General features: G+C 53.8%; 12 protein-coding genes across 12 annotated transcripts; 7 read left to right on the top strand and 5 right to left on the bottom strand.

Annotated features, from left to right (window-relative positions):
• Window positions 1-1,383: 1,383 nt before the first annotated feature.
• Window positions 1,384-4,752, top strand: NCS57_00225900 (uncharacterized protein; the record flags this gene model as incomplete). Its single annotated transcript, XM_053052292.1, has 4 exons — window positions 1,384-1,410; window positions 1,725-1,770; window positions 2,257-4,414; window positions 4,464-4,752. 4 exons carry the CDS (start codon window positions 1,384-1,386, stop codon window positions 4,750-4,752), a joined length of 2,520 nt encoding a protein of 839 aa, XP_052917538.1.
• Window positions 4,753-5,367: 615 nt separating this feature from the next.
• Window positions 5,368-6,472, bottom strand: NCS57_00225800 (uncharacterized protein; the record flags this gene model as incomplete). Its single annotated transcript, XM_053052291.1, has 2 exons — window positions 5,368-5,864; window positions 5,917-6,472. 2 exons carry the CDS (start codon window positions 6,470-6,472, stop codon window positions 5,368-5,370), a joined length of 1,053 nt encoding a protein of 350 aa, XP_052917537.1.
• A 616-nt stretch (window positions 6,473-7,088) lies between these two features.
• NCS57_00225700 (uncharacterized protein) lies at window positions 7,089-8,240 on the bottom strand (the record flags this gene model as incomplete). Its single annotated transcript, XM_053052290.1, has 1 exon — window positions 7,089-8,240. The coding sequence occupies exon 1, from the start codon at window positions 8,196-8,198 to the stop codon at window positions 7,089-7,091; it is 1,110 nt and encodes a 369-aa protein (XP_052917536.1). The 5' UTR covers window positions 8,199-8,240.
• Window positions 8,241-8,739: 499 nt separating this feature from the next.
• Window positions 8,740-10,715, top strand: NCS57_00225600 (Transmembrane 9 superfamily member; the record flags this gene model as incomplete). Its single annotated transcript, XM_053052289.1, has 2 exons — window positions 8,740-10,594; window positions 10,648-10,715. 2 exons carry the CDS (start codon window positions 8,740-8,742, stop codon window positions 10,713-10,715), a joined length of 1,923 nt encoding a protein of 640 aa, XP_052917535.1.
• A 369-nt stretch (window positions 10,716-11,084) lies between these two features.
• Window positions 11,085-12,174, bottom strand: NCS57_00225500 (Mediator of RNA polymerase II transcription subunit 4; the record flags this gene model as incomplete). The annotated part of the gene is made up of 2 exons (XM_053052288.1): window positions 12,012-12,174; window positions 11,085-11,959 (listed from the first exon to the last, which is right to left on the bottom strand). Exons 1-2 carry the CDS (start codon window positions 12,157-12,159, stop codon window positions 11,085-11,087), a joined length of 1,023 nt encoding a protein of 340 aa, XP_052917534.1. The 5' UTR covers window positions 12,160-12,174.
• Window positions 12,175-12,501: 327 nt separating this feature from the next.
• On the top strand, window positions 12,502-13,266 carry NCS57_00225400 (uncharacterized protein; the record flags this gene model as incomplete). Its single annotated transcript, XM_053052287.1, has 5 exons — window positions 12,502-12,602; window positions 12,730-12,783; window positions 13,005-13,098; window positions 13,152-13,205; window positions 13,258-13,266. The coding sequence occupies 5 exons, from the start codon at window positions 12,502-12,504 to the stop codon at window positions 13,264-13,266; spliced, it is 312 nt and encodes a 103-aa protein (XP_052917533.1).
• A 600-nt stretch (window positions 13,267-13,866) lies between these two features.
• NCS57_00225300 (Dol-P-Glc:Glc(2)Man(9)GlcNAc(2)-PP-Dol alpha-1,2-glucosyltransferase) lies at window positions 13,867-16,205 on the top strand (the record flags this gene model as incomplete). The annotated part of the gene is made up of 5 exons (XM_053052286.1): window positions 13,867-14,055; window positions 14,106-14,194; window positions 14,244-14,836; window positions 14,889-15,026; window positions 15,073-16,205. The coding sequence occupies 5 exons, from the start codon at window positions 13,867-13,869 to the stop codon at window positions 16,203-16,205; spliced, it is 2,142 nt and encodes a 713-aa protein (XP_052917532.1).
• Window positions 16,206-16,550: 345 nt separating this feature from the next.
• NCS57_00225200 (uncharacterized protein) lies at window positions 16,551-17,051 on the bottom strand (the record flags this gene model as incomplete). The annotated part of the gene is made up of 1 exon (XM_053052285.1): window positions 16,551-17,051. One exon carries the CDS (start codon window positions 17,049-17,051, stop codon window positions 16,551-16,553), a length of 501 nt encoding a protein of 166 aa, XP_052917531.1.
• Window positions 17,052-18,855: 1,804 nt separating this feature from the next.
• Window positions 18,856-19,755, top strand: NCS57_00225100 (Abhydrolase-3 domain-containing protein; the record flags this gene model as incomplete). Its single annotated transcript, XM_053052284.1, has 1 exon — window positions 18,856-19,755. The coding sequence occupies one exon, from the start codon at window positions 18,856-18,858 to the stop codon at window positions 19,753-19,755; it is 900 nt and encodes a 299-aa protein (XP_052917530.1).
• A 1,312-nt stretch (window positions 19,756-21,067) lies between these two features.
• NCS57_00225000 (uncharacterized protein) lies at window positions 21,068-22,606 on the top strand (the record flags this gene model as incomplete). Its single annotated transcript, XM_053052283.1, has 1 exon — window positions 21,068-22,606. One exon carries the CDS (start codon window positions 21,068-21,070, stop codon window positions 22,604-22,606), a length of 1,539 nt encoding a protein of 512 aa, XP_052917529.1.
• Window positions 22,607-23,291: 685 nt separating this feature from the next.
• NCS57_00224900 (RING-type E3 ubiquitin transferase) lies at window positions 23,292-24,214 on the top strand (the record flags this gene model as incomplete). Its single annotated transcript, XM_053052282.1, has 3 exons — window positions 23,292-23,380; window positions 23,437-23,986; window positions 24,041-24,214. 3 exons carry the CDS (start codon window positions 23,292-23,294, stop codon window positions 24,212-24,214), a joined length of 813 nt encoding a protein of 270 aa, XP_052917528.1.
• Window positions 24,215-24,847: 633 nt separating this feature from the next.
• Window positions 24,848-26,719, bottom strand: NCS57_00224800 (uncharacterized protein; the record flags this gene model as incomplete). Its single annotated transcript, XM_053052281.1, has 2 exons — window positions 24,848-25,921; window positions 25,970-26,719. 2 exons carry the CDS (start codon window positions 26,717-26,719, stop codon window positions 24,848-24,850), a joined length of 1,824 nt encoding a protein of 607 aa, XP_052917527.1.
• Window positions 26,720-26,948: the final 229 nt, after the last annotated feature.

The following is a 26,948-nucleotide window of genomic DNA, read 5'->3' as shown; positions in this document are numbered from 1 at the left end:
TGCCCGCTGGTTCCAGCTTCGTCAGAGTCCAGACGCTTGGATGGAGCAGAGCAGAGCTTCCAGTGATAGCAGCCTCTTCGGCGTCTCCAGGGGGCCTGGCTGTTCTTTCGAGATAGGGGACGGGCACGGAGGCTGACAACCCAACTGCGACTCTTTTGCAAGGCCCCTCGTCTGCCAATTCGGATGGATTGCGTCCCCCTTTCATCATCAGAGGCGCCCTCCAGCTGTAATTCGAGAGCTGATGGAATGATGGGTCCACTGCCACTCCAAGCCGCATCACCAAGAGACTTTTGTGGCAGCAGCTTCGCTCCTCGATCCGGCAAGGCGGCTTTTCGCGATGCATCACCACCTTTTTTCTCGTATTTCTCGACTCCAGAGGGAGCCCCCTTTTACGTTTCCTTGGGCTTGTTTTAGGCGGGCGATAAAAAAAGGTACCTTGCGTCCAGGAGCTCCGCACTCAGCCTGTAACAGCTCAATTCTCCCCACCTTCTCTGCAAGCGTCGTCTCCCTTTCTTCTGCTTACGAGGGTGTTATCGACAGGGGAGGATTGCCAGACCCCTTGTTTCAGCTTTCGTCGAAAGGTCGAGGGAGACTAGAAGTCTCGCCTGCACATAGAAGTGTTTGATATTGGAGCTCGTTATCTTGAACTACGTGTACAGACAGGAGAGAATCCCTATCTCTTTCGTATCATGCACTTCCATTCCCAGGTTAGGTACAGGTCAGCAATTGCACTTAGTCGTCATCAAGCTTGAGATGAGATGGCGACATGTGCATTATTCCGTGGTAGCCGTTCCTTTTGTCGCAATTTCGCTCGAGCCCACCAGCTACTGCACGACCTCAGCTCTCCTGCGTCAAATAGACGATGGCCGGCGACTCACTCCGCGCCATAGGGCTTGACAAACCATACTACGTCTTTAGTTACACTCTAGGGAGCCATGTATGGTGCTCGTCACGAGAAGATTGGAACAGAATAACAAACTCCTCAACTGATCACCCATTTGACCACTGCGTCCTTGCTGCAGATTGACACGTACATGCAGGAAGTCTAAAGAAAAGGGAGATCTGTCCGTTTCTGGGAGACTCGTCGTCTAAAAACCACTCGACGATGTCATCGGCTGGCGATAATTGTTTCCAACCGTTCCTCAGAAGAAACGTGGAGGTCGAGGTAAGCTGCAAGTGGTTACAGAGCAATGCAACTCCCCAGTCGTTGCATGCGAGTTCGGGAACGCATTGCGTTCAATTGGAGCAAGTTATCACGATCTAAAACAGAAATATACTTTCCTGTTGCATCAGAGCCATGCATCACAGCAGGGTCTCACCTCTGAGCTTGGAAGTCAGCGTTTTAAGGCTTACAAGCCATAACGCCCTTGCAGGCTTGCAGCAATGGAGCTCTTCCAAAATCCCCCTCACGTGTATAAGCACGTGATTCGGCTTTGCCTGCGCAGGTCCGTGCTCCGGGAACGGAATATCCCACATGTGGGGAAAGGCTTGGAGCACATCGCTGGCTCCTCGTCGCATCATCGTTGGCAGAAGAGCCTCGCCGCGCATCTCTTCTGCACCGCGCTCTCCGTCAGCCGGCCTCCCGCAGCATCTTCAACCTCTCGGCGTTTGGCCAGAGCTCTGCGAACCTTGTCTCCCCATTTCCGCCAGCTTCGTGCTATCTTTGCATAGTTGGCTAGGATACAAACCTCTTGAGCCCGACCTGTTCAAAGACATCATGATAGATTTGTGCGCGTTGGCCGACCCCGCAAGGATCTCCTTTTCTTAGTGGTGAGTACTTTTCTTTGGTCTTTGCGTCTTGACGCTCTACCATGCGTCTCGTTATATCTGCGGTTTCGTCCGCAAAGGACTTCAGGGTGCTTCTCCGGAGCCCGAACCTTCCTGGACGATCAACGACATTTCGCCAAAACGACCTGTGGATGGGGCGAACGTGGAAATGGTGGTCATCACTCCGCCAGGACAGTAGCAAGGCTTGTCGACATGGACGACTCCGAGGACGACTTTGCTGTGCCCAGATCACCTATGTACAATGTGCGCGACAAATCCAGTAGAGGGGCCACAAAGGAATGAGCGTTGGTTATAGGATATCGAAATCCGAAACTTGGCAACACATCCTTTAATTCTTACGAAGGACCACGATATCTGTCGTCTGTCAGGCAGGGGAGCGCTGGAGGACAGCTTGGGCGGGGCTCGAAGCTCAGGGCTGCTAAAAGTTACTTAACCTGGCCTTCAGACACAATACTAATTTCTTCCTAGCACAATCACCGTTCACTCCTTTACTTTCGAATCTGATAACCAACATGTCATTCTTCGGTTTCGACGCAACCGGTCGCCATAACACGGCGGCGCCTGGCTTCTCCCAAGCCCACGACCCCTTTGCAGGGTTGTCGGGCAGGGATGGAGACGGCGATGATGCTCTCGACTTTGAGGATACCTATGATGGTCTTGGAGATCAGCTTGAGGAAACCGGCGATGCGTTCAATGACGATACTTTTGGAGATAGTGGCCCTGCAGTAGGAAAGAGTGTGGGCAAGGATTTCGACTTTTTCGGCCAGACAGCCAAGGTTGCTGGTGCTATTGAGGAGGAACATCTCCGATTCCATCGCCAGGGACCCGCGATCAAGACCACCCCCGCCGTTCCTCAGTATGGCGCCGCCGATATGCACTCGTACTACTCCAACCAGCCCATCCAACAGCCTGTACGCTCTGGCTATGAAAAGTACCGAGACCCCGAACCACTTCCCGATCTCCACGTCGACAGAAGTATCTGGGGCATTGGGCCAGCCAAGCCCGCCAAGCAGGCTTCTCCCGCTCCTCCTGTTCAATCTATTCCATCCGCTTCTAGTCGCAAGGTCATGAGTCTGGAGGAGGTTGAGGCTGCTATGCGAGCTCAGCCCAAGAAACCGACCCCTCAGCCTCCTGTCGCGGAGCTGGCTTATCAGCAGCCTCCTCCTGGATATCCTGTTCAGCAGCAACCTCCCCAGCAGCATGGACATGGCCACCCGGTGACTATCTTGCAACGACCTCAGAGCATCCAGCCGAAGCCCACGCCGCCAGCCCAAGGCCTTCAGGCAACTCCTGTTCAACAGCACCAGCTCCCGGTCCAGCCTACCCAGATCCTGCAGAACCCTAACCGCTCTACCCCCGATGCGCGGGCGGCGCCTCATGGCCACCAGCCTAAGCACTCCCATGGCGCCACCCCTAGTCTCGCTCAATTGCAAGCGCATCCTCAGATGATGCAGATGTCGGAGGAAGAGAAGGCAGCCTTTTTGGATCAAGAGACAAAGAGGGCTAAGCGTAACCACAAGATCTGGCTTCTCTCAAAGGACAATGGCTTGATGACTCCGCAAGACAAAAACTTCATCACCCGCATCCAGCTCCAACAGCTCGTCGCCGCCACCGGCAACCCAGTTGATGGCTCAGATGCGTCCATTGCGGAGGATTTCTACTATCAGGTTTACAGCCACATCCGAGCCGGTCAGCGCCAGAACCCCAGCCAGCCCCTTAGCAACTTTGCCCAGACGTACCTGTACCAGACTGGCAGCCGCCAGGGTGGCATGCGACGACATGGCCGACCTGCTGAGAACCACTTCCAGCGAATGGAACAGCAGGTCCAGCGAGCTGTTGAGGCTGCCAAGAACAAGCCGAAGAACCCCCAGCTTGTCATCGCCGGCAGTCTAGGAAAGATTTCCTTCAGCAACGCAAAGACGCCCAAGCCTCTCCTTAACATCAAGCGAACCGAGAGCGACCATCAGCGTCCAAGCAGCGGAAAGAAGGGCTCCAGCCTTGACCGAAAGACGATTCTGCGCAACGTGGAGAAGGTGTACCAGACCCTGATGCAGATTGAGGACCATGTTCGACTTATTCCCCCTCCCATGACGAGCCCCGACGAGGAACTGGAGAACAAGCACAAGGAATGGGCTACCATTCTGGAGGCTTACAACGCCAAGCTTTGGGGTGAACTGAAGGTCCATGAGCCGATTGGAGTCATCGTTCCTCACCCCTTCATTGCTTTCTTGTCTTGCGCCAAGGGTGAGAAGGCCATTCCTCGAATCTTCCCTCACCTCTCTTTTGAGCAACGAACTACCATCTTGACCATGATCATCTACCATCTCGATCAGTTGGATGTTGTGCAAGGCGCAGCCATCAACCCAGGTGAGGTGACTACTCTTAACGCGCGAATGCGAGAGAAGATTGAACTGTTCATCTCTACTGTGATGCCATCATTGATGCAGTACTTCAATGATACTGGTTTGGATATTGTTGATGGCGTCCTCAACCTCATTGCCACAAAGCTCAACGTGGACCTCATCGCCAGATCAAGAATCGGCGTGTCCATGTTGACACTTATTCTTAGCCGTGCCGTCCTCCTCAAGCAAACGGGCGCCGGCACTCCAGAGCAATGGGATAAATGGTATGTGAGCCCTCAAGTAGACATTTGAATTTGAGCTAACAACTATTAGGGACCGCACTTTTGAGACCTTGTTTAGCAGACTTGAGCCTTCGTTGCCTCACATCTTCCCCGGTAGTGTCAACACCGGAGAGGACGTCTATGTGTGGCAACTTCTTGCAGCCATGGGCGTCAGCGCGTCTCACGACCAACAGACTCGCCTTGTCTTGGCTGTCAAGGACCGCGTCCTCGACACGGTTACTGTTTCAAAGACGCTTCCTCCGGCTATGGCGGCCGACCGGCTGAACAGCGTCAACCTGTTTATGCGTTCCATTGGGTTGGATGTTGAGCTTCTCCAGTAAACAGACGTTTGATATTGCACGCAGTCGATGGCGATTCTTGGGGTTTCTGGGCTGGCATTTGGGAGCACTAGGGAAAACCGGGATAATGCGTGGTGCACAAAAAAAGAGAATCAAGTTTACGGGTTGATGGAGGAGAATATTGGGAACGACGCATCGCGGTTGGCATTGCATGATGGGTGTACCAAATATCAAAGCGTAGAGTGCTCAGCTCAGCGCACTCTTGTGTTACCGGCATAGGTTACCATGTCGGACGACTGACTACTCGTGGAGAGAGTTTGGGAGCGGGCTCTTTTCTATCGAGAATAAGTTATATAGTATTTCGAATTATACGCGTTTTTGCAAAGCGATCTGGAGGTGCCCCGTGTCGTATCAGTGTCTCATTGCATAACCCATTCTATGAATTGCATTGTATCCTATTACGCCGTCTCATGCAGCCGTGTTTTAACCATCTTCAGGACCTCGTTGCCATTGACGGCCAGCCTAGTCAACCATCATGTTGTCCGAGGTCGTAGCTTGGTGTTTTGGACGTCGAGGGAGATGCTTTGTCACTCCGCTCAGTTCCTTTGGGTCGGGCTCTTGGTGATCCTCGACCAAGGCATCCTTGCTGGGTTCTTTCTAAGATTCACTTGGGAAGCCGGGTTTGGGCTTCTTCACTTTGAAGACAGCCTCAAAGTACTGGTCATCATCCCACTTGCGACCCAAATGGGGAACAGCATCCTCCAACGGCCGCTCCTCCTTTGCAGCAACGTCAGCCTTTGTCTCCTTGCCCTTTGTCTCTTCGCCCTGGACTTCTTCACCCTCGGTAGGACGCAGGAACAGACTCTCGTTATAGACCTCCCAGGCGGCCTCCTCATTCTCGTCGGTGAAACGCAGGGTGCGCCAGTTTTCGGACTGGACGGCGCGCAGGCGGTCAGCCATGGTTTCGGTTGTGACGGTATCGCCGTCTCCGGTGGTCTTGACTGTCATGTGGATAGCCCGGGCAGTGGCAGCACCTGAAGACGGGCCTGCATCTTTTGAGGTGGCTTGGCGATCGAGTTGAACGGCTGCGTCTATGTGGTGTAGCTGAGGACGAAGCATAACAAGGGATGAGACGGGGGTGAGATGGAGCTCCTCTGAACTACATGTTAGAGAATGCATTGCGCGGTAAGAAATGGAGGTACTCACTCCCTTGAAAGACGCCAACCATGTGTAGCTGCTTCTGAGTTTTGGGATAATGTCCACCCAGAGTCTGCGTCCTCAACACCTTGTCCTGCCGGACAGCCTCAGCCCAGTCCAAGTTATCAGCGTCCTCCTCAGCCTTCTTCCTCCCACCCCGACCCTGCACACCACCGACGCCAAAGCCACCAGCCAGACCGTGACTACCACCATTCTTGGCCGCCATGGAAGCCTGCAGCCCCTTTCCCCACTTGAGACCCTTCTCGCGGTCGTAGGCGACGCTGTGGTCGAGGGGAAGGTCGACCTCGACCATACCTGCGCGCGTCTTGAGGCGGAGCTCGGTGGGCGCGGCCTGAGGAGTGTCGCTGGCGGTGTTTGGGTGCTGAAGGATGAGGAGGCGGCGGCCCAGCGGGAGGGAGGGGTTTATGAAGACGTTGTAGGTGGCCGTGACGGGGTCGTCCTCGTCCTCGTCGTCCATGGTGTTTGTGGATGCTGATTGCTGGAGCTTGGGGTCGATGTCGTCGACGTCCATTGGGGTCACGGACTCGTCAGGTCGAGTAGCCATTTTATAAGATATAAGGTGTATGCGATAGTTATCAGAGTGTTGGAGAAGCTTCAAGGCTTGACGCTGCGAGCTGTCGAGGCCGAGATGAAGGGTAGCTTTGCGACAGATGCGCTGTGCTCGCAGACAACCGTAGTTGTAGACGATCGACAGTCCAGTTCGCGAGGTTCAAATATGAAATTCGTCTGCTCCTTCCGTGTTCCTTGCGACAATGTTTATTAGAGGACAAATAAGAAAGAGGGTATCACGGCAATTGCTTTGTCGAGTTGGTCATATTCAACGTTGGAGGGGCGCCGGAGAAATTTCCAAAGCTCGTCCCCCGCCAAAGTTTGGGCCTTATCTTATCGCGACATCCCATCATGAAGGGTCCCTGGGTTAGACATGAATCTTTTTTATGGCCGTCAAGATGGATTTCTCGGCAACTCCTCTCAATCTATTCAACTTTTTAACCGTTTACTCGACTTTCAACAAGCAGAGACCAGTTGGCTTTTAGCTCTACAACATTATTCTCATCCAGTACTTGACACCATCATCGCCAGTATGGTAGGTAGTTCAAGCAAGACGAGCCCAAATCAACCCATGCAGTCGCCCAAGAAAATGCTCTATAATGTTCAATCCTCTAACGGCCACCCTTGCCGCGGTCTCGTCGTCCTCCCTCCAACACCTTGACCCTCTTGTTAAACCTCTCTCCAATCCCAGGTCCCATGCCGCTACCACGAGGTCCATCCGTAGTGTCAATGCCGCGCTTTCGGCTCTTGTCCAGGAGCGCACGAACACCACCGCCCGATTGCTTGCGCTTGGTGAGACGGTCAATGCGGTCAACACCCTCTCCAAGATTGTGCCATTCCTCGCCACCAAACTGCATGCGATTGCTGCGACCAGACTGCTTCGCCTTCTTTGCTCGTTCCTTCTTGCTCTCCTTGGGGAGACGGGTAAAGTTGGTCTCTTCGTACTCTCGGCGCTCCGCCTCCTCCTTTCGCTCGGCATCCGTCTTCATCTTGCGACCACCCTGGACAATGGTCGTACCAATGCTGGGCTGGGCCAGAGGAGCAGAAGAAAGCTCTGAAGCAACAAACTCTTCCATAGTATGCGACTTGATGGCGCGCCTGTCTGACTTGTCGCGACGCTGAGGGGCGTCCATGACCTGGCGTTCTCGCCTGGGAGGACGGTAAACACCTGGCGCTCCTCCATCGCGCGACTTCTCGGTCGCAACATCGCTAACCAGAGCTCCGAATTTGGGTGCTGCTGAAAGTTCGCCAGGTTTACGGGAGATAGCCTCGGTCTCGCTCTCCTCCTCAGAATCCTCCTCAGAATCGTCTTCAGATCCAGACTCCTTCTGTTCCATCTCGGCTGCCTTTCTCTCACGCTCCACATCGTCGGCTGTTCGAAGGAATCGGTCGATAGAATAGCGCAGCTTCTCCTCTAGTGGTCGGGCTCCCCTCTCCAGGTACAGACGCAGCTCCACCAGTTTTGATCGCACGGATTCGTCCAGCTCGGAATCATCTTCGTCTGACTTTTCAGCATCCGACTTGGAGTTGCGTAGCTTGAGGAGAATCAAGAAGACGAGGTTTTGTAGGTAGGAAAGGAGCAGTTCGTTCTTTACGTCGAGGAGGGAGATGCCGTCCTTTTGGTGTTCAATGGCGGCGATTTTGGGGGTGACCTCGAGCGCAGAAGAAAGCGACTGCGTCAGCGAGGTCAGCAGCGCTGGTAATGTCGTTGGGGCCGCCATCTTGCTGTATGTGTCCGAGACGTAGACGCGAGGTTGGATGTCTCGTCAAAAAGTTTTGGCTGCTTCAACTTTTTAGCGGGGCCATGTTGGAGAATCTGCAGGCCTGTCACACTAGCCACTTTACGCCACACCACACCTGCTCTCGCTTGCTGCCGATCCCCGTCCCGGCAAGGGGATCTTCCGGACTTATCTCCTGACTAAGCGAGGCGCCGAGCTGTTTGTCTGGAACTTGGCCAGATAATAGGGACCTGAAGTCCAAAGTGGCCTCGAAGCTCCCTGAGTTGGCGTCTAACTCGTGCAGCTTTTCCGCTGGCTTGATTCACCACAATATCCATCGTATCAACGACCGGCAGTCGAAGCAAGAGCTCTTGAGCCTCTTGTTAGCAGACTATCTGGTCTTGCATTTTCCTCCCTCGCTGTCGCGGAATCCCGATCCGCGCATTGTCGTCAGCTCCAACCTGGACTCGACATCTAGCATCTATCTTTCGCAACGCTCGTTCCATTAGATTTACGCCTGTTTGCGCATGACCAACCCTTCAAGATGCATTTCAGAGACTTTGCGCCTTCAACGGCGCTTCTTACCTCGCTTCTAGCGGTTCCCCAACTGGCCTCGGCCTTCTACCTCCCCGGTGTCGCCCCGACCACGTACAAGGACGGAGACAAGGTCCCTCTCTACGTCAACAGCATCAAGCCCGTCGCCGCGCCTCAAGATGCTCGTCTGCACTCGGTTGTCTCGTACGACTACTACCATCCCGCGTTCCAATTTTGTCAGCCCGAAGGTGGACCTCAATATGTGTCAGAGAGTCTAGGCAGCATTCTCTTCGGAGACCGAATCATGACCTCCCCCTTCGAGCTTATCATGGGCAAGAACGAGACCTGTAAGCCCCTTTGCGAGACGACGTACCCCGAAAAGTCCATCACCTTCGTCAAGAGCCGTATCGAGCAGGGTTACAGCTTGAACTGGCTGGTCGACGGCCTCCCTGCTGGTCAGCAGATTAAGGACCAGTTGACGGGCACTACCTTTTACAGCTCTGGCTTCTTGCTCGGCCAGGACGACGAGAGCGACAACATCCTCTTCAACAACCACTACGAGATCTGGGTCGAGTACCACGAGGTTAACAACGATGCTAGCCAGCGCCGTGTTGTCGGCGTTGTCGTGGAGCCCAGCTCCAAGGAGTACGGAGGCAAGGCGGACTGTGGTAACCACCAGCCCATCGTGTTCAATGGCAAGGAGAAAACGGTTGCCTTCAGCTACAGTGTTTACTGGCGCAAGTCCGATACCGCCTGGGCTACGCGTTGGGACAAGTATCTGCACGTCTTCGACCCCAAGATTCACTGGTTCTGGCTTATCGACACTGCTATTATTGTCGTCATCCTCGTCCTGACTGTCATGTCGATCCTGGTTCGAGCCCTCAAGAAGGACATTGCGCGTTATAACCGGCTTGACCAGATCGACCTCGACGATTTTGGTGGCACCTCGGTCGTTGAGGATGGTGTTCAGGAGGATTCTGGCTGGAAGCTGGTTCATGGCGATGTCTTCCGACCCCCTCCTCGCCCTCTTCTCCTGTCCATCCTCGCGGGTAACGGTGTTCAGCTCTTCTGCATGACGGGCTGCACTATTCTGTTTGCCCTGCTTGGATTCCTGTCTCCCTCCAACCGTGGCTCTCTCGGCACCATCATGATTCTCCTCTACACTGTCCTTGGCTTCGTTGGTGGTTACGTCTCGGCCCGAACTTACAAGGCCTGGCAGGGCGAGGCTTGGAAGCTCAACATCGCCTTGACTCCTCTCCTGGTTCCCGGAATCGTCTTTTCCTGCTTCTTCCTTCTGGACCTCTTCCTTTGGGCTAAGCAGTCATCGGGTGCGGTTCCTTTCACCACCATGCTTGTTCTCGTCGCCATCTGGTTCATCATCTCCATCCCTCTATCGGTTGCTGGCTCCTGGCTTGGTTTCCGCGCCCCTGGTTTCGAGCCCCCTGTCCGCACCAACCAGATTCCTCGACAGATTCCTCCTGTGAGCACCTATCTCAAGCCCATTCCCAGCATGCTCATCGTGGGTCTCCTTCCCTTCGGTGCCATCTTTGTCGAGCTGTACTTCATCATCAGCTCTATCTGGTTCAGCAGGATTTACTACATGTTCGGTTTCCTGTTCCTTTGCTATGGTCTCATGATTGTCGTTTGCGCCGCCGTCACCATTCTCATGGTCTACTTCCTGCTTTGCTCGGAGAACTATAACTGGCAGTGGAGGTCTTTCCTCGCTGCCGGCATGAGCGGTGGCTACATCTTCCTCAACTGCCTGCTGTACCTTGTCACCAAGGTCAAGCTGGGTGGTCTTGCTGGTACTGTCCTCTACATCGGCTACAGTGCCCTCATCTCGTTCCTCTTCTTTATCCTTGCTGGTAAGTTGCCCGTCCTAATATCATTCATTATTCACATCTAACATGACGCACAGGCTCCATTGGCTACTTTGCAAGCTGGTGGTTTGTCCGCAAGATTTACTCCTCCATCAAGATCGACTAAGCTGTCGCGTCAGTGGAGGTTCAGCAGAGACCCTGAAAATGGGCCTTGAACGATGGATAACTTATGACAGGGAGACGAGTGTGGCGTTTGTAACAATACATGTACGACCAGCGTCTGAATTTGCGATTTAACCTCGCGTCACTCCTTTGATCACGGTCAAGGGTCAGCCGGAGAAATGATGGCAGCAGGGCATGTGTAGCGATATCAGGTTGTTGTGTCGGCGGAGTAGATTTGTTTCATTTTTAGACGGGCAAAAGAGATCGGGAACGGGCCCGGTACAATTCAAATACGTTGGTTATGGGTGAGGGAAGGCATCTCTTATTGTTTTCAGCTTCTATAGAGATCAAAATTTTATGGTTTGCTTTTGGTTCAATCGTCGTCATCGTCGTCATCCAAATCATCCAGGTTGGTGAACTGGAACTGGGCCTTTTGCTGGGGAGGTCCAGCCGTGCTCTTGGTCTCGCCGGGAGCACCAGATGGCCCTCCGACAACGCTGGCTCGTCTCCAGGCCTCTTGTTCCTTCTCCCTCTGTCGCTCCCGCTCGATGCGCTGGCGCTCGCGGTCTTCGCGAATCTTCCTCTCGCGTTCTTCCTGGGCCAGGCGAGCCTCCTCCTCCTTCTGCTTCCGCTCCTCTTCCTCGCGTTGCTTGCGCGCTTCCTCCTCAACGGGATCATAGCCCTTGGGTTCGATGCCTTGCTCCATGAGAACTTGGTTGGAGGCCAGGGAGCCAGCACGGATCTTGTCCTCCTGGGGCCAGGGGAAGAAGAGCTGGCCGGACAAGGGATTCAAGAACTGGGTCCACCCCTCGGGGAGGTTGGTGTTGGCTGATGTGGTGGTCTGCTGGGTCGCGGGCTCCTGGGACACTTGCGGTGTACCATTCATGACGGCGGGACTCTGGACCTGGGATGTAGGGGGCGCCGAGGGCGTCATGACGGAGGCGTTTTGGGAGTCGGGCCCAGGTGTTTGGCCTGCGGGTGTCTGGCCCTCAGGGGGTGAGGGTGACACGGGGTTGATGGTGCCCGCAGGTGGCATGGTGGTCTTGCTGATGCGACGAGCATAGTTGAGAAGTTCTTCGTAGGCGATGGGGTAGTTGGGTTCAGCTGAGAAGGTAGTAGCATGCGTCGTCACGATGTCCTTGCGCGTCGTTGCGAGACTGGAGATGGTGTCGCGGATCTGGGCGTCGAGAGCTGCTGAAGACTCGCGGAGTTGCTGAATCCGTAGGTAGTTGTTCTGGTGTGTTTGGACTACATACAGTTAGCATCAGCGTCAGGAGGAATAACGTTAAAAGGGACTTACCCTCTTCCAAGCCTTTGCTCAGCTCATTGTCGGCCGCCTCGAGCTCTTGGGCATGCAACGTAGAAGGGTGATATTTGGTGACCGAGTCGATCAAATTGGCGAGAGCCTTTTCCAGCCGCTCAAAGCGACGGTCGATAAAGGTATCCATCCCGCAATCCGTGCCAGACAAGGTGTCAAGAGGAATTATTGGATGCGAGAGAAGAAGAACAAGAGCCTCCAAGGCGAGGCTGTGGGAGCTCCCAAGTCGGGTGGGTCATCAACTCGTGCTTTGATTGGCAGAGCCGCCCTTGAGCTTGGTTCAGGCCTGAGGCCAAACAAACCCGGTCTTTCCCGTCCGGCAAACTCGCGCAACCAAGGCCATTCTTTTTACGACGACGAATATCCTATCGACAAGCAATTGAACGACGCACAAGGCTTCCACCGCCCTACGAGTCAAGATGGTTTCCTACGTATGTTGGGCTTCTCCGCAGAGGGCAATCATTGCCAACCAATGGCCCTCGGCGTCTCAATTTCCATGTGCAAGTTTGGCTTACCTGATTCTCGACAGACTCCCATCCGCATGGCCGAGTTCAAGAGCGCCTACGGTCCTAAGTACGCCTTTCTCCTCTACCCGATCTACGATGCATCTATTGTCGAGCGACTGCGTATTACGAGCGAATTGCGGCATTCGAGATCGATCGAGACGGTTCAACGACGATGGCTAACACTCCGGTAATAGGTACCACTCTCAGCCTAACCTGGCTGGCTTCACTGTTCAGTCTGCCACCAGAATGTGAGTATTCTGCTCGATCCTAAAGCACGATCCTACCGCCGAGAACACGAATGCGAACCCGAGTCTCTCCCTTCCGTTCCTCCGAAACCTTGGATCAGGTCTCACGACCGAGACGACCAGTATTGAGCTTCAACGATCGAAAGGGGCTTTGGAAGATGGGAAGAGCAGTCGTGTTCGAGGGGTGGATTTCGTCTTGAGAAGATGCTGACCGATTGTCACAGCGGCACCCGTCTGGCCTTCTACGGCGCCCCCGCCGTCGTTGGTGTCCTCCTCTTCGCCAACGGTATCCCCCGTGTGCAGCGCGACATCCTCCAGGTACGGGAACAACCAACGGCATACTCGAATGACAACGCTGACTCCCTCGACAGAAGGTCCCCTTCCTCGGTGACTTCTTCCGCAAGGAGATCCACCCCGCCGACAACGTGAGTCGCACCTTGTCCGATGGAGCTCTCTCCCTGCTAACTCTGCTTGCAGCCCTTCTAAATCAAATGGTGGAATGCGGACGATAGACGTTATTCAGTGGCCCGTCTCTGTTGCGTGGGCGGCTCTGGTTGTACAAGATATTCCAATAGACGTGTTCTGAGCCTTGAATTTTGATGATTTGCTGTGAAATGTACGGGCTGTGATTGGCTGGCGGTTGTTGAGCCGCTGGCTTGGCTGCTCGCATTACAGCCATGACCTGAATGGGAAATACAGGTCTAGCAATTGAATGTATATCCAAAAGTCTATTAGATTATCCATTGTGCCTGTCAATTATGAGATACAATGCAATTCTTTCATGTCACAGAGCCATGCGCTGGTGTAACCTCAATGGATGATTTGACTCCAATTGGAGACCAAGCGTCCGGGGCACAGTGCAGCTCACGATGCGCCAAGCACTGTCTCTCCTGCTCAATTAACAACTCCATAATCTCAATCTCTCAAGTCAATCCAGGCTTCAAGACATCCACTCATTTTCTCACTCGACGTACAGCTAGAAAAGGCCCCTTTTTTTTTTCTTCATGTCATGATAACATTTCCTTTACTTCTACTTTAATTCTTTCTCTGTTCCCTCGTGTGCTCTCGTGTTGGACACTTGTCAACATGGAGCCGCAGAGCCTCTCATTCTGGACGGCTTCAAGCGGCCTAGTTGTGCTCCCTGTCTTCTTCTGTGTGCTCAGCAAGTCTAAAGGAACCTTGACCTGGTTAGCCGGCTTGCTGCCATTTGTTCTTGCCGCCCTTTGTTTCTCATGGCTCTACATCGTTTCTGCCATTGTCCCAGAGCCCTACCTAGTGAGTCCTCATAGGTGACAAGGTAATTTCACGAGACTAATCCCAGAAAGGATGAGGTTTTCCATATTCCCCAAGCGCAAAAGTATTGTGAGGGCAAGTTTCTGGAGTGGGACGACAAGATCACAACGCCTCCAGGGCTGTAAGTCTCGTCTGCGTGCCCCTTTTCAACCACGTTAACAAAAAGCTAGTTATCTTCTTTCCCTCTTGATCCCGGGAGTAGTACGTCCGAATGGATCTCTTGGAGGCTATGTCTGCGATGCAAGCAGTTTACGAGCTACCAATGCTATCGCCCTGATGTTCCTCACCTATTTGGCTCTGCAATGTCGCCATCAGATTGAGTGCCGTCTGTACGAAGCGCACTCTTCGATACGATTGCGCGTTCATTCGCAGTACGCACTTCACACCGCGTTCAACATTGCGCTCTTCCCACTCCTGTTCTTCTTCTCAGGGCTGTATTATACCGACGTGGCTTCGACAGCCGCTGTATTGGTAGCATACCTGAACCACCTCAATCGCCTTGGACGAGATCAAAGTTCACCCCTGAACGATATCTTGACGGTCGTTCTTGGGGTTTTCACCTTGTTCTTCCGCCAGACTAATGTGTTTTGGGTGGTTGTCTACATGGGAGGTCTAGAGGCGGTTCACGCTATCAAGACATTGCGACCAGAGCGGGTTGACCAGCCGTTCATGTCCTCTCTTGTTGAACAGGTCAAGTACTATCTATGGAGGTACTCGCTTGGCGATATCCACGACCCTCCGCTGAATCTGCTCTGGCCAGATGGTGAGTCAAGTTCTCTAGATGCAGATGAATAAGTCGCTGACCAGGACACAAGAGGTGATCTTTTGCGTTCTAAGCCTAGGCATCGCAGCGCTCTGCAACCCTATCCGCGTCATCAGGCAGATCTGGCCATACGTTGCTGTCCTCGCGGCTTTTGGATCCTTTGTCTTTTGGAACGGTGGAGTTGTGCTTGGTGAGTCTTGCATGTTATCTTGGCACTCACGTCTAACTGAAAGTAGGGGATAAATCCAACCACGTTGCCACCATTCATCTGCCGCAGATGCTCTACATCTGGCCATTCTTTGGCTTCTTTTCTCTGCCTCTTCTTGTTCCTTGCGCCCTCCCCTTTATCAACGCCCTGATCCGAGTGATTCCAAGGAAGTCGCCCAGCTCTACCGCCACGCCAGCCGTTGGAACAGGAAGAGTTGGTAAGGGAAGCAAATCTCGAAGCAGTGGTAGTTCCAAAATCAAGACACCCACCAGGGCTTCAGGAACTGGAGCTCCAGACACTACGCCCCCCGCTCTTTCGGCGCCCCTACAGATGGCAGACTTCATCTTCAACTCCAAGATCCTCTGGCCAATCTACATCCTCGCCACAATCCTTCTCTCTATCGCCGTGGTTCGGTACAACACCATCATCCACCCCTTCACCCTCGCCGACAACCGTCACTACATGTTCTATATCTTCCGGTACACAATCCGCCGAGCATCCTGGATCCGATATGCTCTGATCGTGCCATACACAGTGGCTCGCTGGATGACTTGGGACGTCATGGCTGGCTGTTCACCCATGTTCTTCATTGGCAGCAGAAATACTTGTTCGTTTCGCTACATGGTTTCGGACGAGGCGCCTTTCATGAGCAATCCTTTCTGGATCAGACGTGGAGCCTCGGCTCGGCAGACTGATGCTCCCTTTCCTGCGGCCATCGAGGAAACTTCTCCTGGCGCCCGAGCCGAGGAGCGGGAACTGAACCAGGCCTTGGAGGATGATCCCCTTTTGGCTTCTGTTGAACCAGCTTGCACATCCACGGGTCTCATTTTTCTACTCGCCACGACGTTATCTCTCATGACAGCGCCTCTGGTTGAGCCGCGGTACTTTATCATCCCGTGGGTCATGTGGAGGCTACTGTTGCCGGCATGGAGACTGCACAATCATGAACCTAACGGCTTGGTCGGAATGTTGATGTTATCAAAGCTGAGGCCTGTGGTTATGGCTTTCAGGCACTACGATGTGCGTCTCATTCTGGAGACAGGGTGGTTCATCGCCATCAATGTCGTCACTGGATACATCTTCCTCTGCAAGCCTTACTTGTGGAAGGCCGAGGACGGAACGTTGCTTGATGAGGGTCGACTTCAGCGCTTCATGTGGTAGTTTTGAGAAGGAATCATGCCCTTTCGTGCAACTGAGTCTGCAATAGACACTTTTTGGTCATTTAGGGGCGCATACCCGAATACTTGTGGGAGACATTTGTGCCCCGTGTAAAACCCCTCAACACATCCCAACGCCGTAGCCATGACGCCAAAACAATAATGAGCCCGTAGAACCAATTCGTCCCATCGTCATTCGGTGATTTAAATCTCCCCGTTCTTCCCCGCGGAGCAACCCAGATGCTCTATGTACCGTGAGGGCTCCTCCATGTAATAGTGGCTAATACCAGTCCCGAAAATCGTTCAAAAGCAGACGCAAAGACATGGACGTTCCGTTATGTGGTCATCCCTATAAGCTCAAGCGATCGAGGCTTAGGCCGTCGTTGCTCCGCACGCGCCGAATAACGCCGAGCTTGAAGAACTTCTCCTCGCCTCCGGGTGTGCGGCCGCCGATGTAGAACTTGTCGGCACCTATCACGTCTCGGAAGCCCTCGCTGCTACTATCGCTACCGCGGCGACCCGATGAGCCGGGGATGGGTATCGCGGCGCCGTTGCCGGGGGATGTGGCGGCCGTCGTCGGGCCAGAGGCGGGGGAGCGGATGGCGACGCTTGAAGAGGTTGTTTGGTGGTGATGATGATGGTGGTGGTGATGTGAGGACGAAGCGGCGGTGGATGTCGATGTGGTTGCTGAGGATGCTGCTGCTGCTGCTGCTGCGGCTGTGGATGTGGTGGTGGTTGTTGCGTCGCGGGTGTGCTTGTTTGGTTGGTGGGAGGATGTAGAGATGGAGGGGCCTTGAGGGCGGAAGGCGGCGAGGAAGGAGGAGAGGAAGTAGGGGCGTTGTGAAGGCATCGTCGAGGAGTTGTAGAAGGGTGGGTGAATCGGAAGTCGAAGTCGGTGATGCACCCAAAGTTGGCGGAGTGACTATGCGGTCCTCGGCAAATGGCGATGACGCTGATGGGTAAGAGAGGGAGATTCAAGTCCCCCCTCAGATGATGGACCAAAACAGGATTCCCTCTTGTCTGGGAGATTCGTATCTTGACGTCGGTGAAGCGATTGTCGGCGGGGTATAGCAGATTAGACAGAGGGGGGGAGGGAAAGGTGAAGGGTGGTGGAGTTGATATTAATGGCCGTGGACCCTCTTGGCTCGTGGTCGGTCACTGACGTCGAAGGGATTTCTACAACCCGGGGGGGGGCAGAGTCTCTGGAGTGTGCGCCCGGGATTGTCGCGCTGTCGGTAAAACCCGGATCCCGGAGACGTAATGCAAATGGCAGGGTTGCCATAGGCTGAGAGAGCTCGAACCTGGACGCCGCTTTTAGGTGTGTGTGTGTATGTGCAACCGAGAGGGACGTCTAGACAGAAAGACTCGGCTAGGCTTGCAAGTTCTGAACAAAACCGTTGTGGGTGAGGGTTTGCCGTCATTGGATGGACATGTGTGGTCGAGATTGCCTCGCCTCGAGGTGAAGCGCCAAGGTGTGCGAGTCGCGGCTAACGAGTGTGAGTTGAGAGTGGTTGAGCTAATCGTTAGTGATGGAGGCTAATCAGCAAACTTGATGCCTCGGTTGATTCTCAAGTCTCGAGTTGAAGAAAACGTGCTTGACAACTTGCAAGACAATCAACTCCATCATCCATTACCTTGTAATACTTTCAACCTCTTTCATCAAGAAAGATGAGAGCTGTCAAGTCCTCCATGATGCCTAGACACCCCGCATGCACATCCCAAGTAGGAGGGCAGCCTGGACTCTTGTCGTCGAAGATCCCTTCCAGTTCGAATCAGCAACGCAACCGGCTCAACATGCCTGTTGCTTTCGCTTGCATCCCACGCTTTGGTTCCTGACATGTCGCATCTGATGAAAGCTTGAGCTCTGTCGATATCCTCCAGGTATCGATAGTCCTAACATCAGGGTCTTTACCTTAACCCACATGCAAGACATAGAGACCTCTCTAGCTCCCGAGCCACCGCAAAAGCAGCAACAAGCAACAGCCGACACACGGCGCTGCGGGGGTAGAGGAAAGCCAAGAGGCGCCGGTCCTCCGGGGGGGACTTGATAAACTCGGCTCAAGGTCCGTCGCCTTGTGACGGGTTGTGTGGAGAAGAGCAAGTCGGCGGGGGCCGTATCACAACCAAGAAGGCCCAGCGCCTGAACATGATCTGATTTCTCGACTGTCCTGTCACGCCCTCTCCTCCCCCGCCCGATCGTCGATCGTTAATTGGTATCCATGACTGGCTGCGTCGGCAATCGATCGGATTTTCTTTACAGCCCGATAAATTGTTCCCTCTTTTATGTATCCCTGCTCCCTGGTTGTTGGTCGTGATTATCAGGTTGTAATGCTGGGGGACTAACTACCCTGGATCTCCGAGACCTAGCAATGGCAGTCAGCATTTTAGCGAAACTCCAAGTGAAAATAAGATAGAGATGGATCTTGTCATATCTTGACATTTCCTTCTCTTACGTCTCAAATCAATTCTTCTCAATGTGAGACCGTAGAATCGTAGCTTTTGCCCATGTCGGTGAGCGTTCACATGAGACAGGCTGTTTCAAGCCACGCCAGCATGTCCTTGGCGTGCAGCTAAAAAACCCCCATCAGCCATCAAGAACAAGTAGCATCGCTCACTTCACCACACAAACTCACCACTGTTACTCATCTCAAATCATGCCCTCCCTCAAGGCCCGGCTCATCAACTACTACATCTGGTGGCAGTTCAAGCCAACCTGGAGCTCCGCAGAGGGCATCAACAACCGCATCGCTAAGAGTCGCTTGAACCCCAGCTTCCAGCCGCCCAAGAAGCTCTACAATGACTTCTCCATTGAGGAAGCAGAGCGCTCGGGATATGTCGTCTATACCCTGACTCACAAGTCGGATACTCCCAAGGCTGCACGCATCCTCTACCTCCATGGCGGTGGTTTCGTCTTTGATATCACCCCGCAGCACTGGGAACTGGTTGCTCAGCTGGCGCGTCGGCTGAATGCTGTTGTCACCGTGCCCATCTACCCCTTGGGCCCTGAGACTAGACTCATGAAGATGTATGAGCTTGTGCAGCCTCTTCACGATGAGCTCGCCGGGGCTGACGACCCAACGCCCTTCTGGATGGTTGGCGACTCTGCTGGAGGAACCATGACCCTCGTCCTCACACAGAGAGCTCGTCTGGCTGGGAACCCAACAGCCAAGCTCCTCGTGCCCATCACGCCCTGCACGGATTCAACGCTCCTCAACCCGGACATGCACGCAGCCTCGCTCACGGACCCGTGGCTGGGTGTGGAGGGCATCGCCGAGATCACGCAGCTCATCTGCCCCGAGATGGACACCAAGCACCCGTGTGTGAGCCCCATCTACGGCGATCTGGCTCTCCCACCTATGCTGGTTTTTGCGGCCGACCTGGATCTCCTGACGCCCGACACCAAGTTGATGGTCAACAAAGCGAGGGAGCAGGGCACCGAGGTGGAGTTGGTGGTCGGCGAGGGCATGGTGCATGTGTGGCCGCTGCTCCCCATCTGGGAGGCGCAGCAGGCTGTGGACAAGATGATTGAGTGGCTGGGTCAGGAGAGGAAGTGATGTTTTTTGGTGTTGGTGAAGGATGGTAGAAGATGATACCCAGAAGAGACGCTGCGGCAGGTTTCTTATAGAAAGAGCTAGATGCTAGATTATACTACACTACACTATTCAAACTGGAACGATTGTTGTATGATGATATTGATAAGGACCTCTTTTATCGAAAGATATTTCTTCAACTTTTCAGACATGTCACAAATAGTGAAATTGAGGCAGCCAGTTTCTCTGCTCGACTATAGCCCCGTAACTCGAAGTGGTCTTATATGACGTTGTATCCTGCCAGATAGCATAAAATAATCGATTCGCTGTCGCCGTTTCGGAACATGTGGCACATCCCACGTATAGCAGCCGCTCTTTTCGAAACATAGAAGGATCCACAGAGCCACAAGATAGACGAGTTGATCCCTGAAGCGAAAAGGAAGGGGTGACGTGCGTTTTTATGCCGACCTGTTGCAGGTTTCAGATACACGCCTTGTGCAGATCCGGAGAATGGGCGCGAAGAGGTGTCAGGATACGAGATGGGGGCCCTGCGGTAGAGTGTCCCATTGGGGAGGGACTCGACGAGTATGCTGTGATACAAGAAGGACCCGATCCTGACGGCTGGGTTATTGATGTTATGCCTAATATATCTCCCCAGATCTTGGCCCAATCGGGATCCAGGAAGGGGAATCCTTGCTTTCGTTGATCCTCCATGACCTATTTCTGGACCAAGTATATGGGGTAGTGTTCGAGATTGGTGCTTGTCCTGGTGCATGGTTTCCAAGCCAGAACGTCTACCACAACTGGCATGTTTCAGCCTTGACAGCGAACACTACTGGTACATACAGATAGAAGGATAGAGTGTTGGTTGAACGTGGCTCTGTTTTATACGGATCCTTTTCCTGCAAGGAAATCCTTGCCGAGAGATCAATACCATGAGACCGTCTTGGGACAGAGCAACACCAAGTTCCCATCCATCCTCTGAGCACTGCCCATGACGTGTTCCCCACTGAACCTGCTCTGTTTTCCATGTGAATCCATATGATCATGGACTCGTCGGCCCGTTCACACTGCCGTGAGGGTGAACGCCAGCTGCCAGAGCCGCATCGTGCACTGGCAGACGGGAGGACCCTCAGTTCTATAAAAAAAAAAGACGAGCCATCTCCATGATTGCTCGACTTGACTGCACACATCATCGCACCTCTTTCTTGGTCTTTTTGGATTCCTACTCTGATTGACCGAGCGAGTCGCACACTTCATCACCCTACCCTCCCTGTATCTTGTTGTCGTTGGATCGGGGATTATCAGAACTACACGCGGTCTCGTCTTGTTGACGATGCTGAGCTTTCTGCTCTCGCTGGGAGCGCAGTGGACTCTAATCATGACCACGGCTCTCCTGGGCCTTGTCATGTTGGGAGTCGCCGCCTTCAACATCTTCGTGTACCCCTTCTACGTCTCCCCCCTCCGCCGCCTCCCAGGACCAACCGACAATACCTTCTTTCTTGGCCAGACGACAAAGTTCCTCCAGGTGGCCTGGTTCCCGGAGCTCTTTTGCGAGTGGTCTCGCGCGTACCCCGAGGCCCCTTTTATCCGCTACCTGAACTTTGCCAACTCGGAAACCCTTTTTGCGAACACCATCGAGGCGTACAAGGAGATTCTCCAGACAAAGAGTGCCATGTTCGTCAAGCCAGGATTTGCAAGGGAGTTCGTTCATGAGATCGTCGGAGACGGACTTCCTTTCATTGAGGGGAAGCTTCATCGTCAGCGTCGTGCGGCCATCAGCCGCCCATTGTCAACCCCACGCCTCAAAGCCTTCTTCCCCGTTGTGCAGAACAAGGCCGAGCAGCTCGCCCAAGTTCTCTCTGAACAGCGAAACAGTGCTGGGAACGTTCAAGTTGAGACACACATCTGGAAGGCGGTTCTCGATGTCATTGGCCTCGAAACCTTTGGCCTTGACCTCAACCACCTCGAGGCCGACCAATCCCCTTTGTTCAAGGCATTCACCAACATGATGCAGCCGTCTCTGATTGGCCACATTGTCAACTATCTCAACTCACTGGTCCCAATCCGGCAATTTCTTCCCATTGAGGAATGTCGAGAGCTTGTTCAGTCTTGTACTCGGGCTCGAGACTTCATCTTTGGCATGATCGCCATCAGACGCCGGGCATTGGAGAAGGGCCATGTTGAAGAGACGCAAGAGCCAGATGCCCTCCAGTGTCTTCTCGACTATTCCGATCCCTCTTGGGACGATAATTCCGTAGTCGAGTATGTCCTGAACCTCTTGATCCTCGGACACGACACGACAGCTTGCTCAATCACCTGGGCTCTTCATGAGCTTTCACGCCGACCCGAGTGTCAACAGCGTCTACGCAGTGAAATCATTGGCTTCGACAAGACTTGCCCATCGCCCGACTTTGGCGACATTGACAAGCTCCCATACCTGCACAACTTTGTGCGGGAAGTCCTGCGGCTCTACTGCGCCGTCGCCATGGCACCGCGCCAATCCACCCAGGACGTCGAGATCGCTGGCGTCATGCTCCCCAAGGGGACCGTGATCCAGCTCTCGCCAGCCGTCATGAACACGCACCCGTCAATCTGGGGCCCGACAGCCCAGACCTTTGACCCGGACCGCTGGGACAACCTTGAGGACACGGCGGCGAGCGCCTACGCCTTTGAGACGTTCCACAACGGGCCACGCATGTGCATCGGCAAGCAGCTGTCGATGCTGGAGATGAAGGTGATGCTGGCCGAGATGGTGCGCCGCTTCCGCATTGAGAAGCCGCTTGGTTTCGAGGATAGACCGGTTGAGGTCGCGGCGCCGACGTTTACGCTGCGGCCCAAGGAGAAGTTGGTTTTGCGACTTGTTGAGCTGTGAGGGAGAGAAGTTATAGAGTATTGGATGAAGGATAGACTAGGATATACAGAGGGGCTCACGCCAGCACTAGAGAGTGCGAAATGTCTTGATGTACGATTAGATTAGAGTCGAGCTCGATAGGTAAGAGCTTTGATAAATAGAAACTAATTAGACCAGGTTGTGCAATAACTTGTTGGTTCGTTGTGACATTCGAAACTAGGCCTGTTCCTGGGGATAGTCCATTAGTCCACCACCTGGGCAAAGTGGCATGGAGGCACCCCCACCAAAGTCCCCTATATCCATCCTCCCCCGCGTCCTCATTCTCGAACTTTCTAGGGCACCCGCGCTTAGAAATCCAATCATATCCGCGCCTCCCGGGGGAAACGGGCAGTTGTAGGCAGGGTCTCGCTACTTGGACGTTTGGCATCCAGCTCCTACCTAATCATATCACGTCTCTTACACAACGAACAGCCAACCTCGTTTCGTTTGTTCGGCGCGCGGGGTTTCCCCTCTTGCATTATTGCTTGCTGCACATCTGACCTCGAAGCAGTCTATTACTTCTCTTCTGATCGTGTTAATTCTCTTCTCGTAGTGCATCTTTGATAGCTGCTTCTTGCTTCTTCACCGAGCTGTCCGGAGAGAGCTCCTTTGATACCCCCCACCTCGGCTTAACACCCAACCGATCCACCACGAGAGACCAGTCACCATGTCAAAGTCGATGCAATTGAAGGAGGAGGGCAACAAATGCTTTCAAGCAGGCGACTATGCCGGCGCCGATAGCCTCTACTCCAAGGCGTGAGCTCTCCAGGCGCAAATATACCCTTCTCCTTCCTCTGACAAAGCGAAACTAGCATCATCGTCGACCCTAAGAACCCGACCCTCTACACGAACCGCGCCTTTGCCCGCCTCAAGCTCAACTACTGGGACTCTGTCGTCACCGATTGCGAAGCATGCCTGCGGCTCGCTCCCGATAACATGAAGGCACACTACTATCTCGCCCAGGCTCAGCTCGCCCTGCGCGACTTTGATGGCGCACTCGAGAGCGCACTCCGCGCCCACGCCATCTGCGCAGAGTCCAACGACCGCTCCCTCGCAAACGTCACCGCCGTGGTCCTTCGGTGCAAGAAAGAGCGCTGGGAGGAGCGTGAGAGGACTCGCCTCCGCGAGACCAAGGACTTGGAGAGGGAGGTCATTGAGCTTCTTGGCAGGGATAGGGACGCTATGCTGGCGGAGACGGACGACGGCATGGAGAAACAAGAGATTGAAGAGGAAACTGCGGCAAAGATTGAAAGAATGAAGGAGATATTCGAAAAGGCGCGAGACGGCAGCGAGAAGAAGCGCGAGGTGCCCGACTGGGCGATCGATGACATCAGTTTTGGTATCATGGTTGATCCCGTCATCGTAAGTCCCCTATCCCCTGCGAATATCCAACATCGACCACTAACATATCTACAGACAAAGACTGGAAAATCATATGAGCGCGCCTCCATCATGGAACATCTCCGACGACATCCTAGCGACCCTCTTACCCGTGAACCCCTCCACCAGTCAGAGCTGCGACCCAACCGGGGCCTGAAGCAGGCCTGTGATGAGTTCCTCGAGGAGAACGGCTGGGCTGTTGACTGGTAGAGAGTTCAAGGGGGCTAAAAAGAAAGAAACTTGTATTGGATGTCGAGCAGCGTTTTACGGAAGGGCGGCCTTTTGTCTTTTTTTGAATCATATTTCTAATGCTTGGAGTCTGGGGCAAGCACAGCATTGGGGAATCTTGCTGCACTGCACGTATTGCTTTTGCATTGCGCGGAGTTCTGGAACAAAGGGAGCGAATTCTCTCAGACCACATGAATTACTAGACATCAATGAGATCATGTTACAGCGTTGTTGTGTTCATCTTCACATGCATGCTTCTCGTATTTTTCACCAAACAAACAAAGGGGCTAGGCTAATAATGCTAGATTATCGTGATACAGCTAATCTTTGACTCATGACGCGTTGCTATCCTCCACCAACTGCCAGATCCCAACCCCCGTGTCCCGTAGCAGCTCTGCGTGTACAGGGCAGTTCATCAAAGCTTGCGCTCCGTCCAACACACGTGTCTATACCTACCATACCCAGGAGTGACGACAGTACACAAGCGCCACGTAATCCATGCCCCTGAAGCGAACAAGTAACGGGATAGATAAAACCAAGAAAACACCCAACGCCAGGCATATGCAATGAACCTGAAAACGAGACCTTCATGTACTGTTTTCGCCTTGACCCCGCTCAGAGAAACGCGGGGCCACGGCTGTCCTCCTTGACAAGCCCTTGTCTCTCTTCTTCAGTGGGCTCTTCAACGCCAGACGTGGATCTCGATGAGTGAGGCCGCCGGAAAACATTATGGAAAGAGAACTGGCGTCGAGTTCCGCTCATATTTCCACCGTGCGGCGGAGGGGTCGGAGGAGCAAGGCTCTGGTTGCTGTGAGACGAAGCTCCCCGATACTCGGTATCCTGGCGATCAAAGACGTGCTCCTGGGTCTGGCCAAAGTAGGCGTCTGACTCATCGTCGGGCTTATCTCGAGGAACAGCAATCTCAGTCAGAGGAACAGGATGCATGGGACTCCGGGCCTTATCGTCAGAGTTGTCTTCCTCATAGTGTCGGCCAGAGAAGTTGGTAAAGCCCCGAGCTCGGCCACGGATCGTACCCGCGATGCTCGAAAAGATGGTGCTCCGATCGTTATAGTCGTCATCTTCGTCGTCCGAGGGCGGGAAGTGAGACATGCCCAACGGAGGGTGAACCCTGGGAGTGGAAGGCGGTGGTGGTGCATGGCGACCAGAACTAGGGGGCGGCGATGGTGCGGTTCTTCCACGCGAACTCACGGTGCCGGACCTATAAGTCATTGTTCTCCTTCTTCTCAAGCCATCCCATTCCCATTCTGCCTGTTGTCCTTCCTCAATGGGGTCCATTGCTTCCATCCTCTTTTCCTCGTGTAGCCTCTTGAGCTCATCTGCCTCCATTCTTAGTCGTCTTCGTGAGATTTGTCGTAGGATGGCGGCGGTTCCACGGATGGCATCGGCCTTTGGATCCGACTCTGGTTGCTCCTGTTCGGCGATGGTTTGAATCTGGTCGAGGTCGCCGCTGAAAACGGCTGCATCTGGAACATCCTTGGCTGATTTCGAGAGTTGTAATAACACCACTCCGGAACATATAGTTAAGAAACCCAACACAACTGTGACGATAGACTGAGCAGTGCCCTTAAAGCCCTGGAATAGGATGGCCGAGGTGATGATTGTCGTGCTGGTAAAGTAGACATAGTAAGTGGGGGTGACGATAGAGGCGTTGAAGATGTTGAGAGCTTTCTGTAAAGGAGTGAGCAAGTGAGACACCATGAGACACGGGATTCATACATTGAGGTAGACGATTTCAGTCAGCAATGTGATGATGATAAAGACGAGAAGTACCCAGAAGAACCACTCCTTGTATTGAGGCTTTCCACGGATCCAGGCAAGGATACCAGCGCCCAGGCCCTGAGTTGCGACAACGCTCAGGCCGCCGACCCAGCTGCAGATAGAGATGTAGACCAGCATGTTCTTATTACCCCATTTTGGCCCAGCCCAGAACGCAGCAATTACGGAACCGACAACGATGACACCAGCATAGGAGAGGAAGCCGGGGGTGATGAAGTACTTTTGCATCTCCTGGATATTGTTGACGCTCGTGCCGTGAGGAGCGTTCATGACGATGACGACGGATCCGACGATACAGAGAAAGCAGGCGACCTTGCCAACCATGCTAAGACGCTCCTTGAGGAAGATGGCGGACAGGACGGCGCATATAACGACCGACAGTGCGCCGAGGGGCGTGACGAGGATGGCATCCGTGAAGAGGTATGCGGCAAAGTTGCAGATCTCTCCAATGATCATGAGGGTCATGCCTCCCCACCAGTAGGCGTTCTTGAGATAGCCATATCCTTCACCGGGGGTTTCATTGTACTTTTCGTTTGCGCGCAGTAGGCCGAACTTTTTGAGGACGAACGAGACACCGATGAAGATACCAGAGGCGACGGCGAGAGCGATACCGATGAATTTGTAGACGGGGGGCTTTTCGTCGTCGCTGCTCGATGCTCCTCCGCTTCGCTCGTAGAGATCAAAGTCCATTGCGGGAATGGACTCGTCAAAGGATGAGGAAGGGGAGGGAGAGGAGGAGGAGGGAGGAGAGTCGGGGCGGAGATTGGGTTAGGACCACATGTGCGACGGCGAAAGCTAGATCGGTTGCGGGAGCGACGAACAAGGACTCGGAATAGGATAAGTCGTAGGGAGCTTAGGTTAGGTTTGAAAAGTATATAGCGAGAAAGGGTAATGTAACGGGAAAAGAGAATCAAGGTGA

The sequence above is a fragment of the Fusarium keratoplasticum genome, chromosome 2, assembly GCF_025433545.1.
Source record: "Fusarium keratoplasticum isolate Fu6.1 chromosome 2, whole genome shotgun sequence".
In the NCBI taxonomy this organism is placed as follows: Eukaryota; Fungi; Ascomycota; class Sordariomycetes; order Hypocreales; family Nectriaceae; genus Fusarium; species Fusarium keratoplasticum.
Note: the sequence above shows the minus strand (reverse complement) of the source record. Positions and strands in the feature narration are given on the sequence as shown.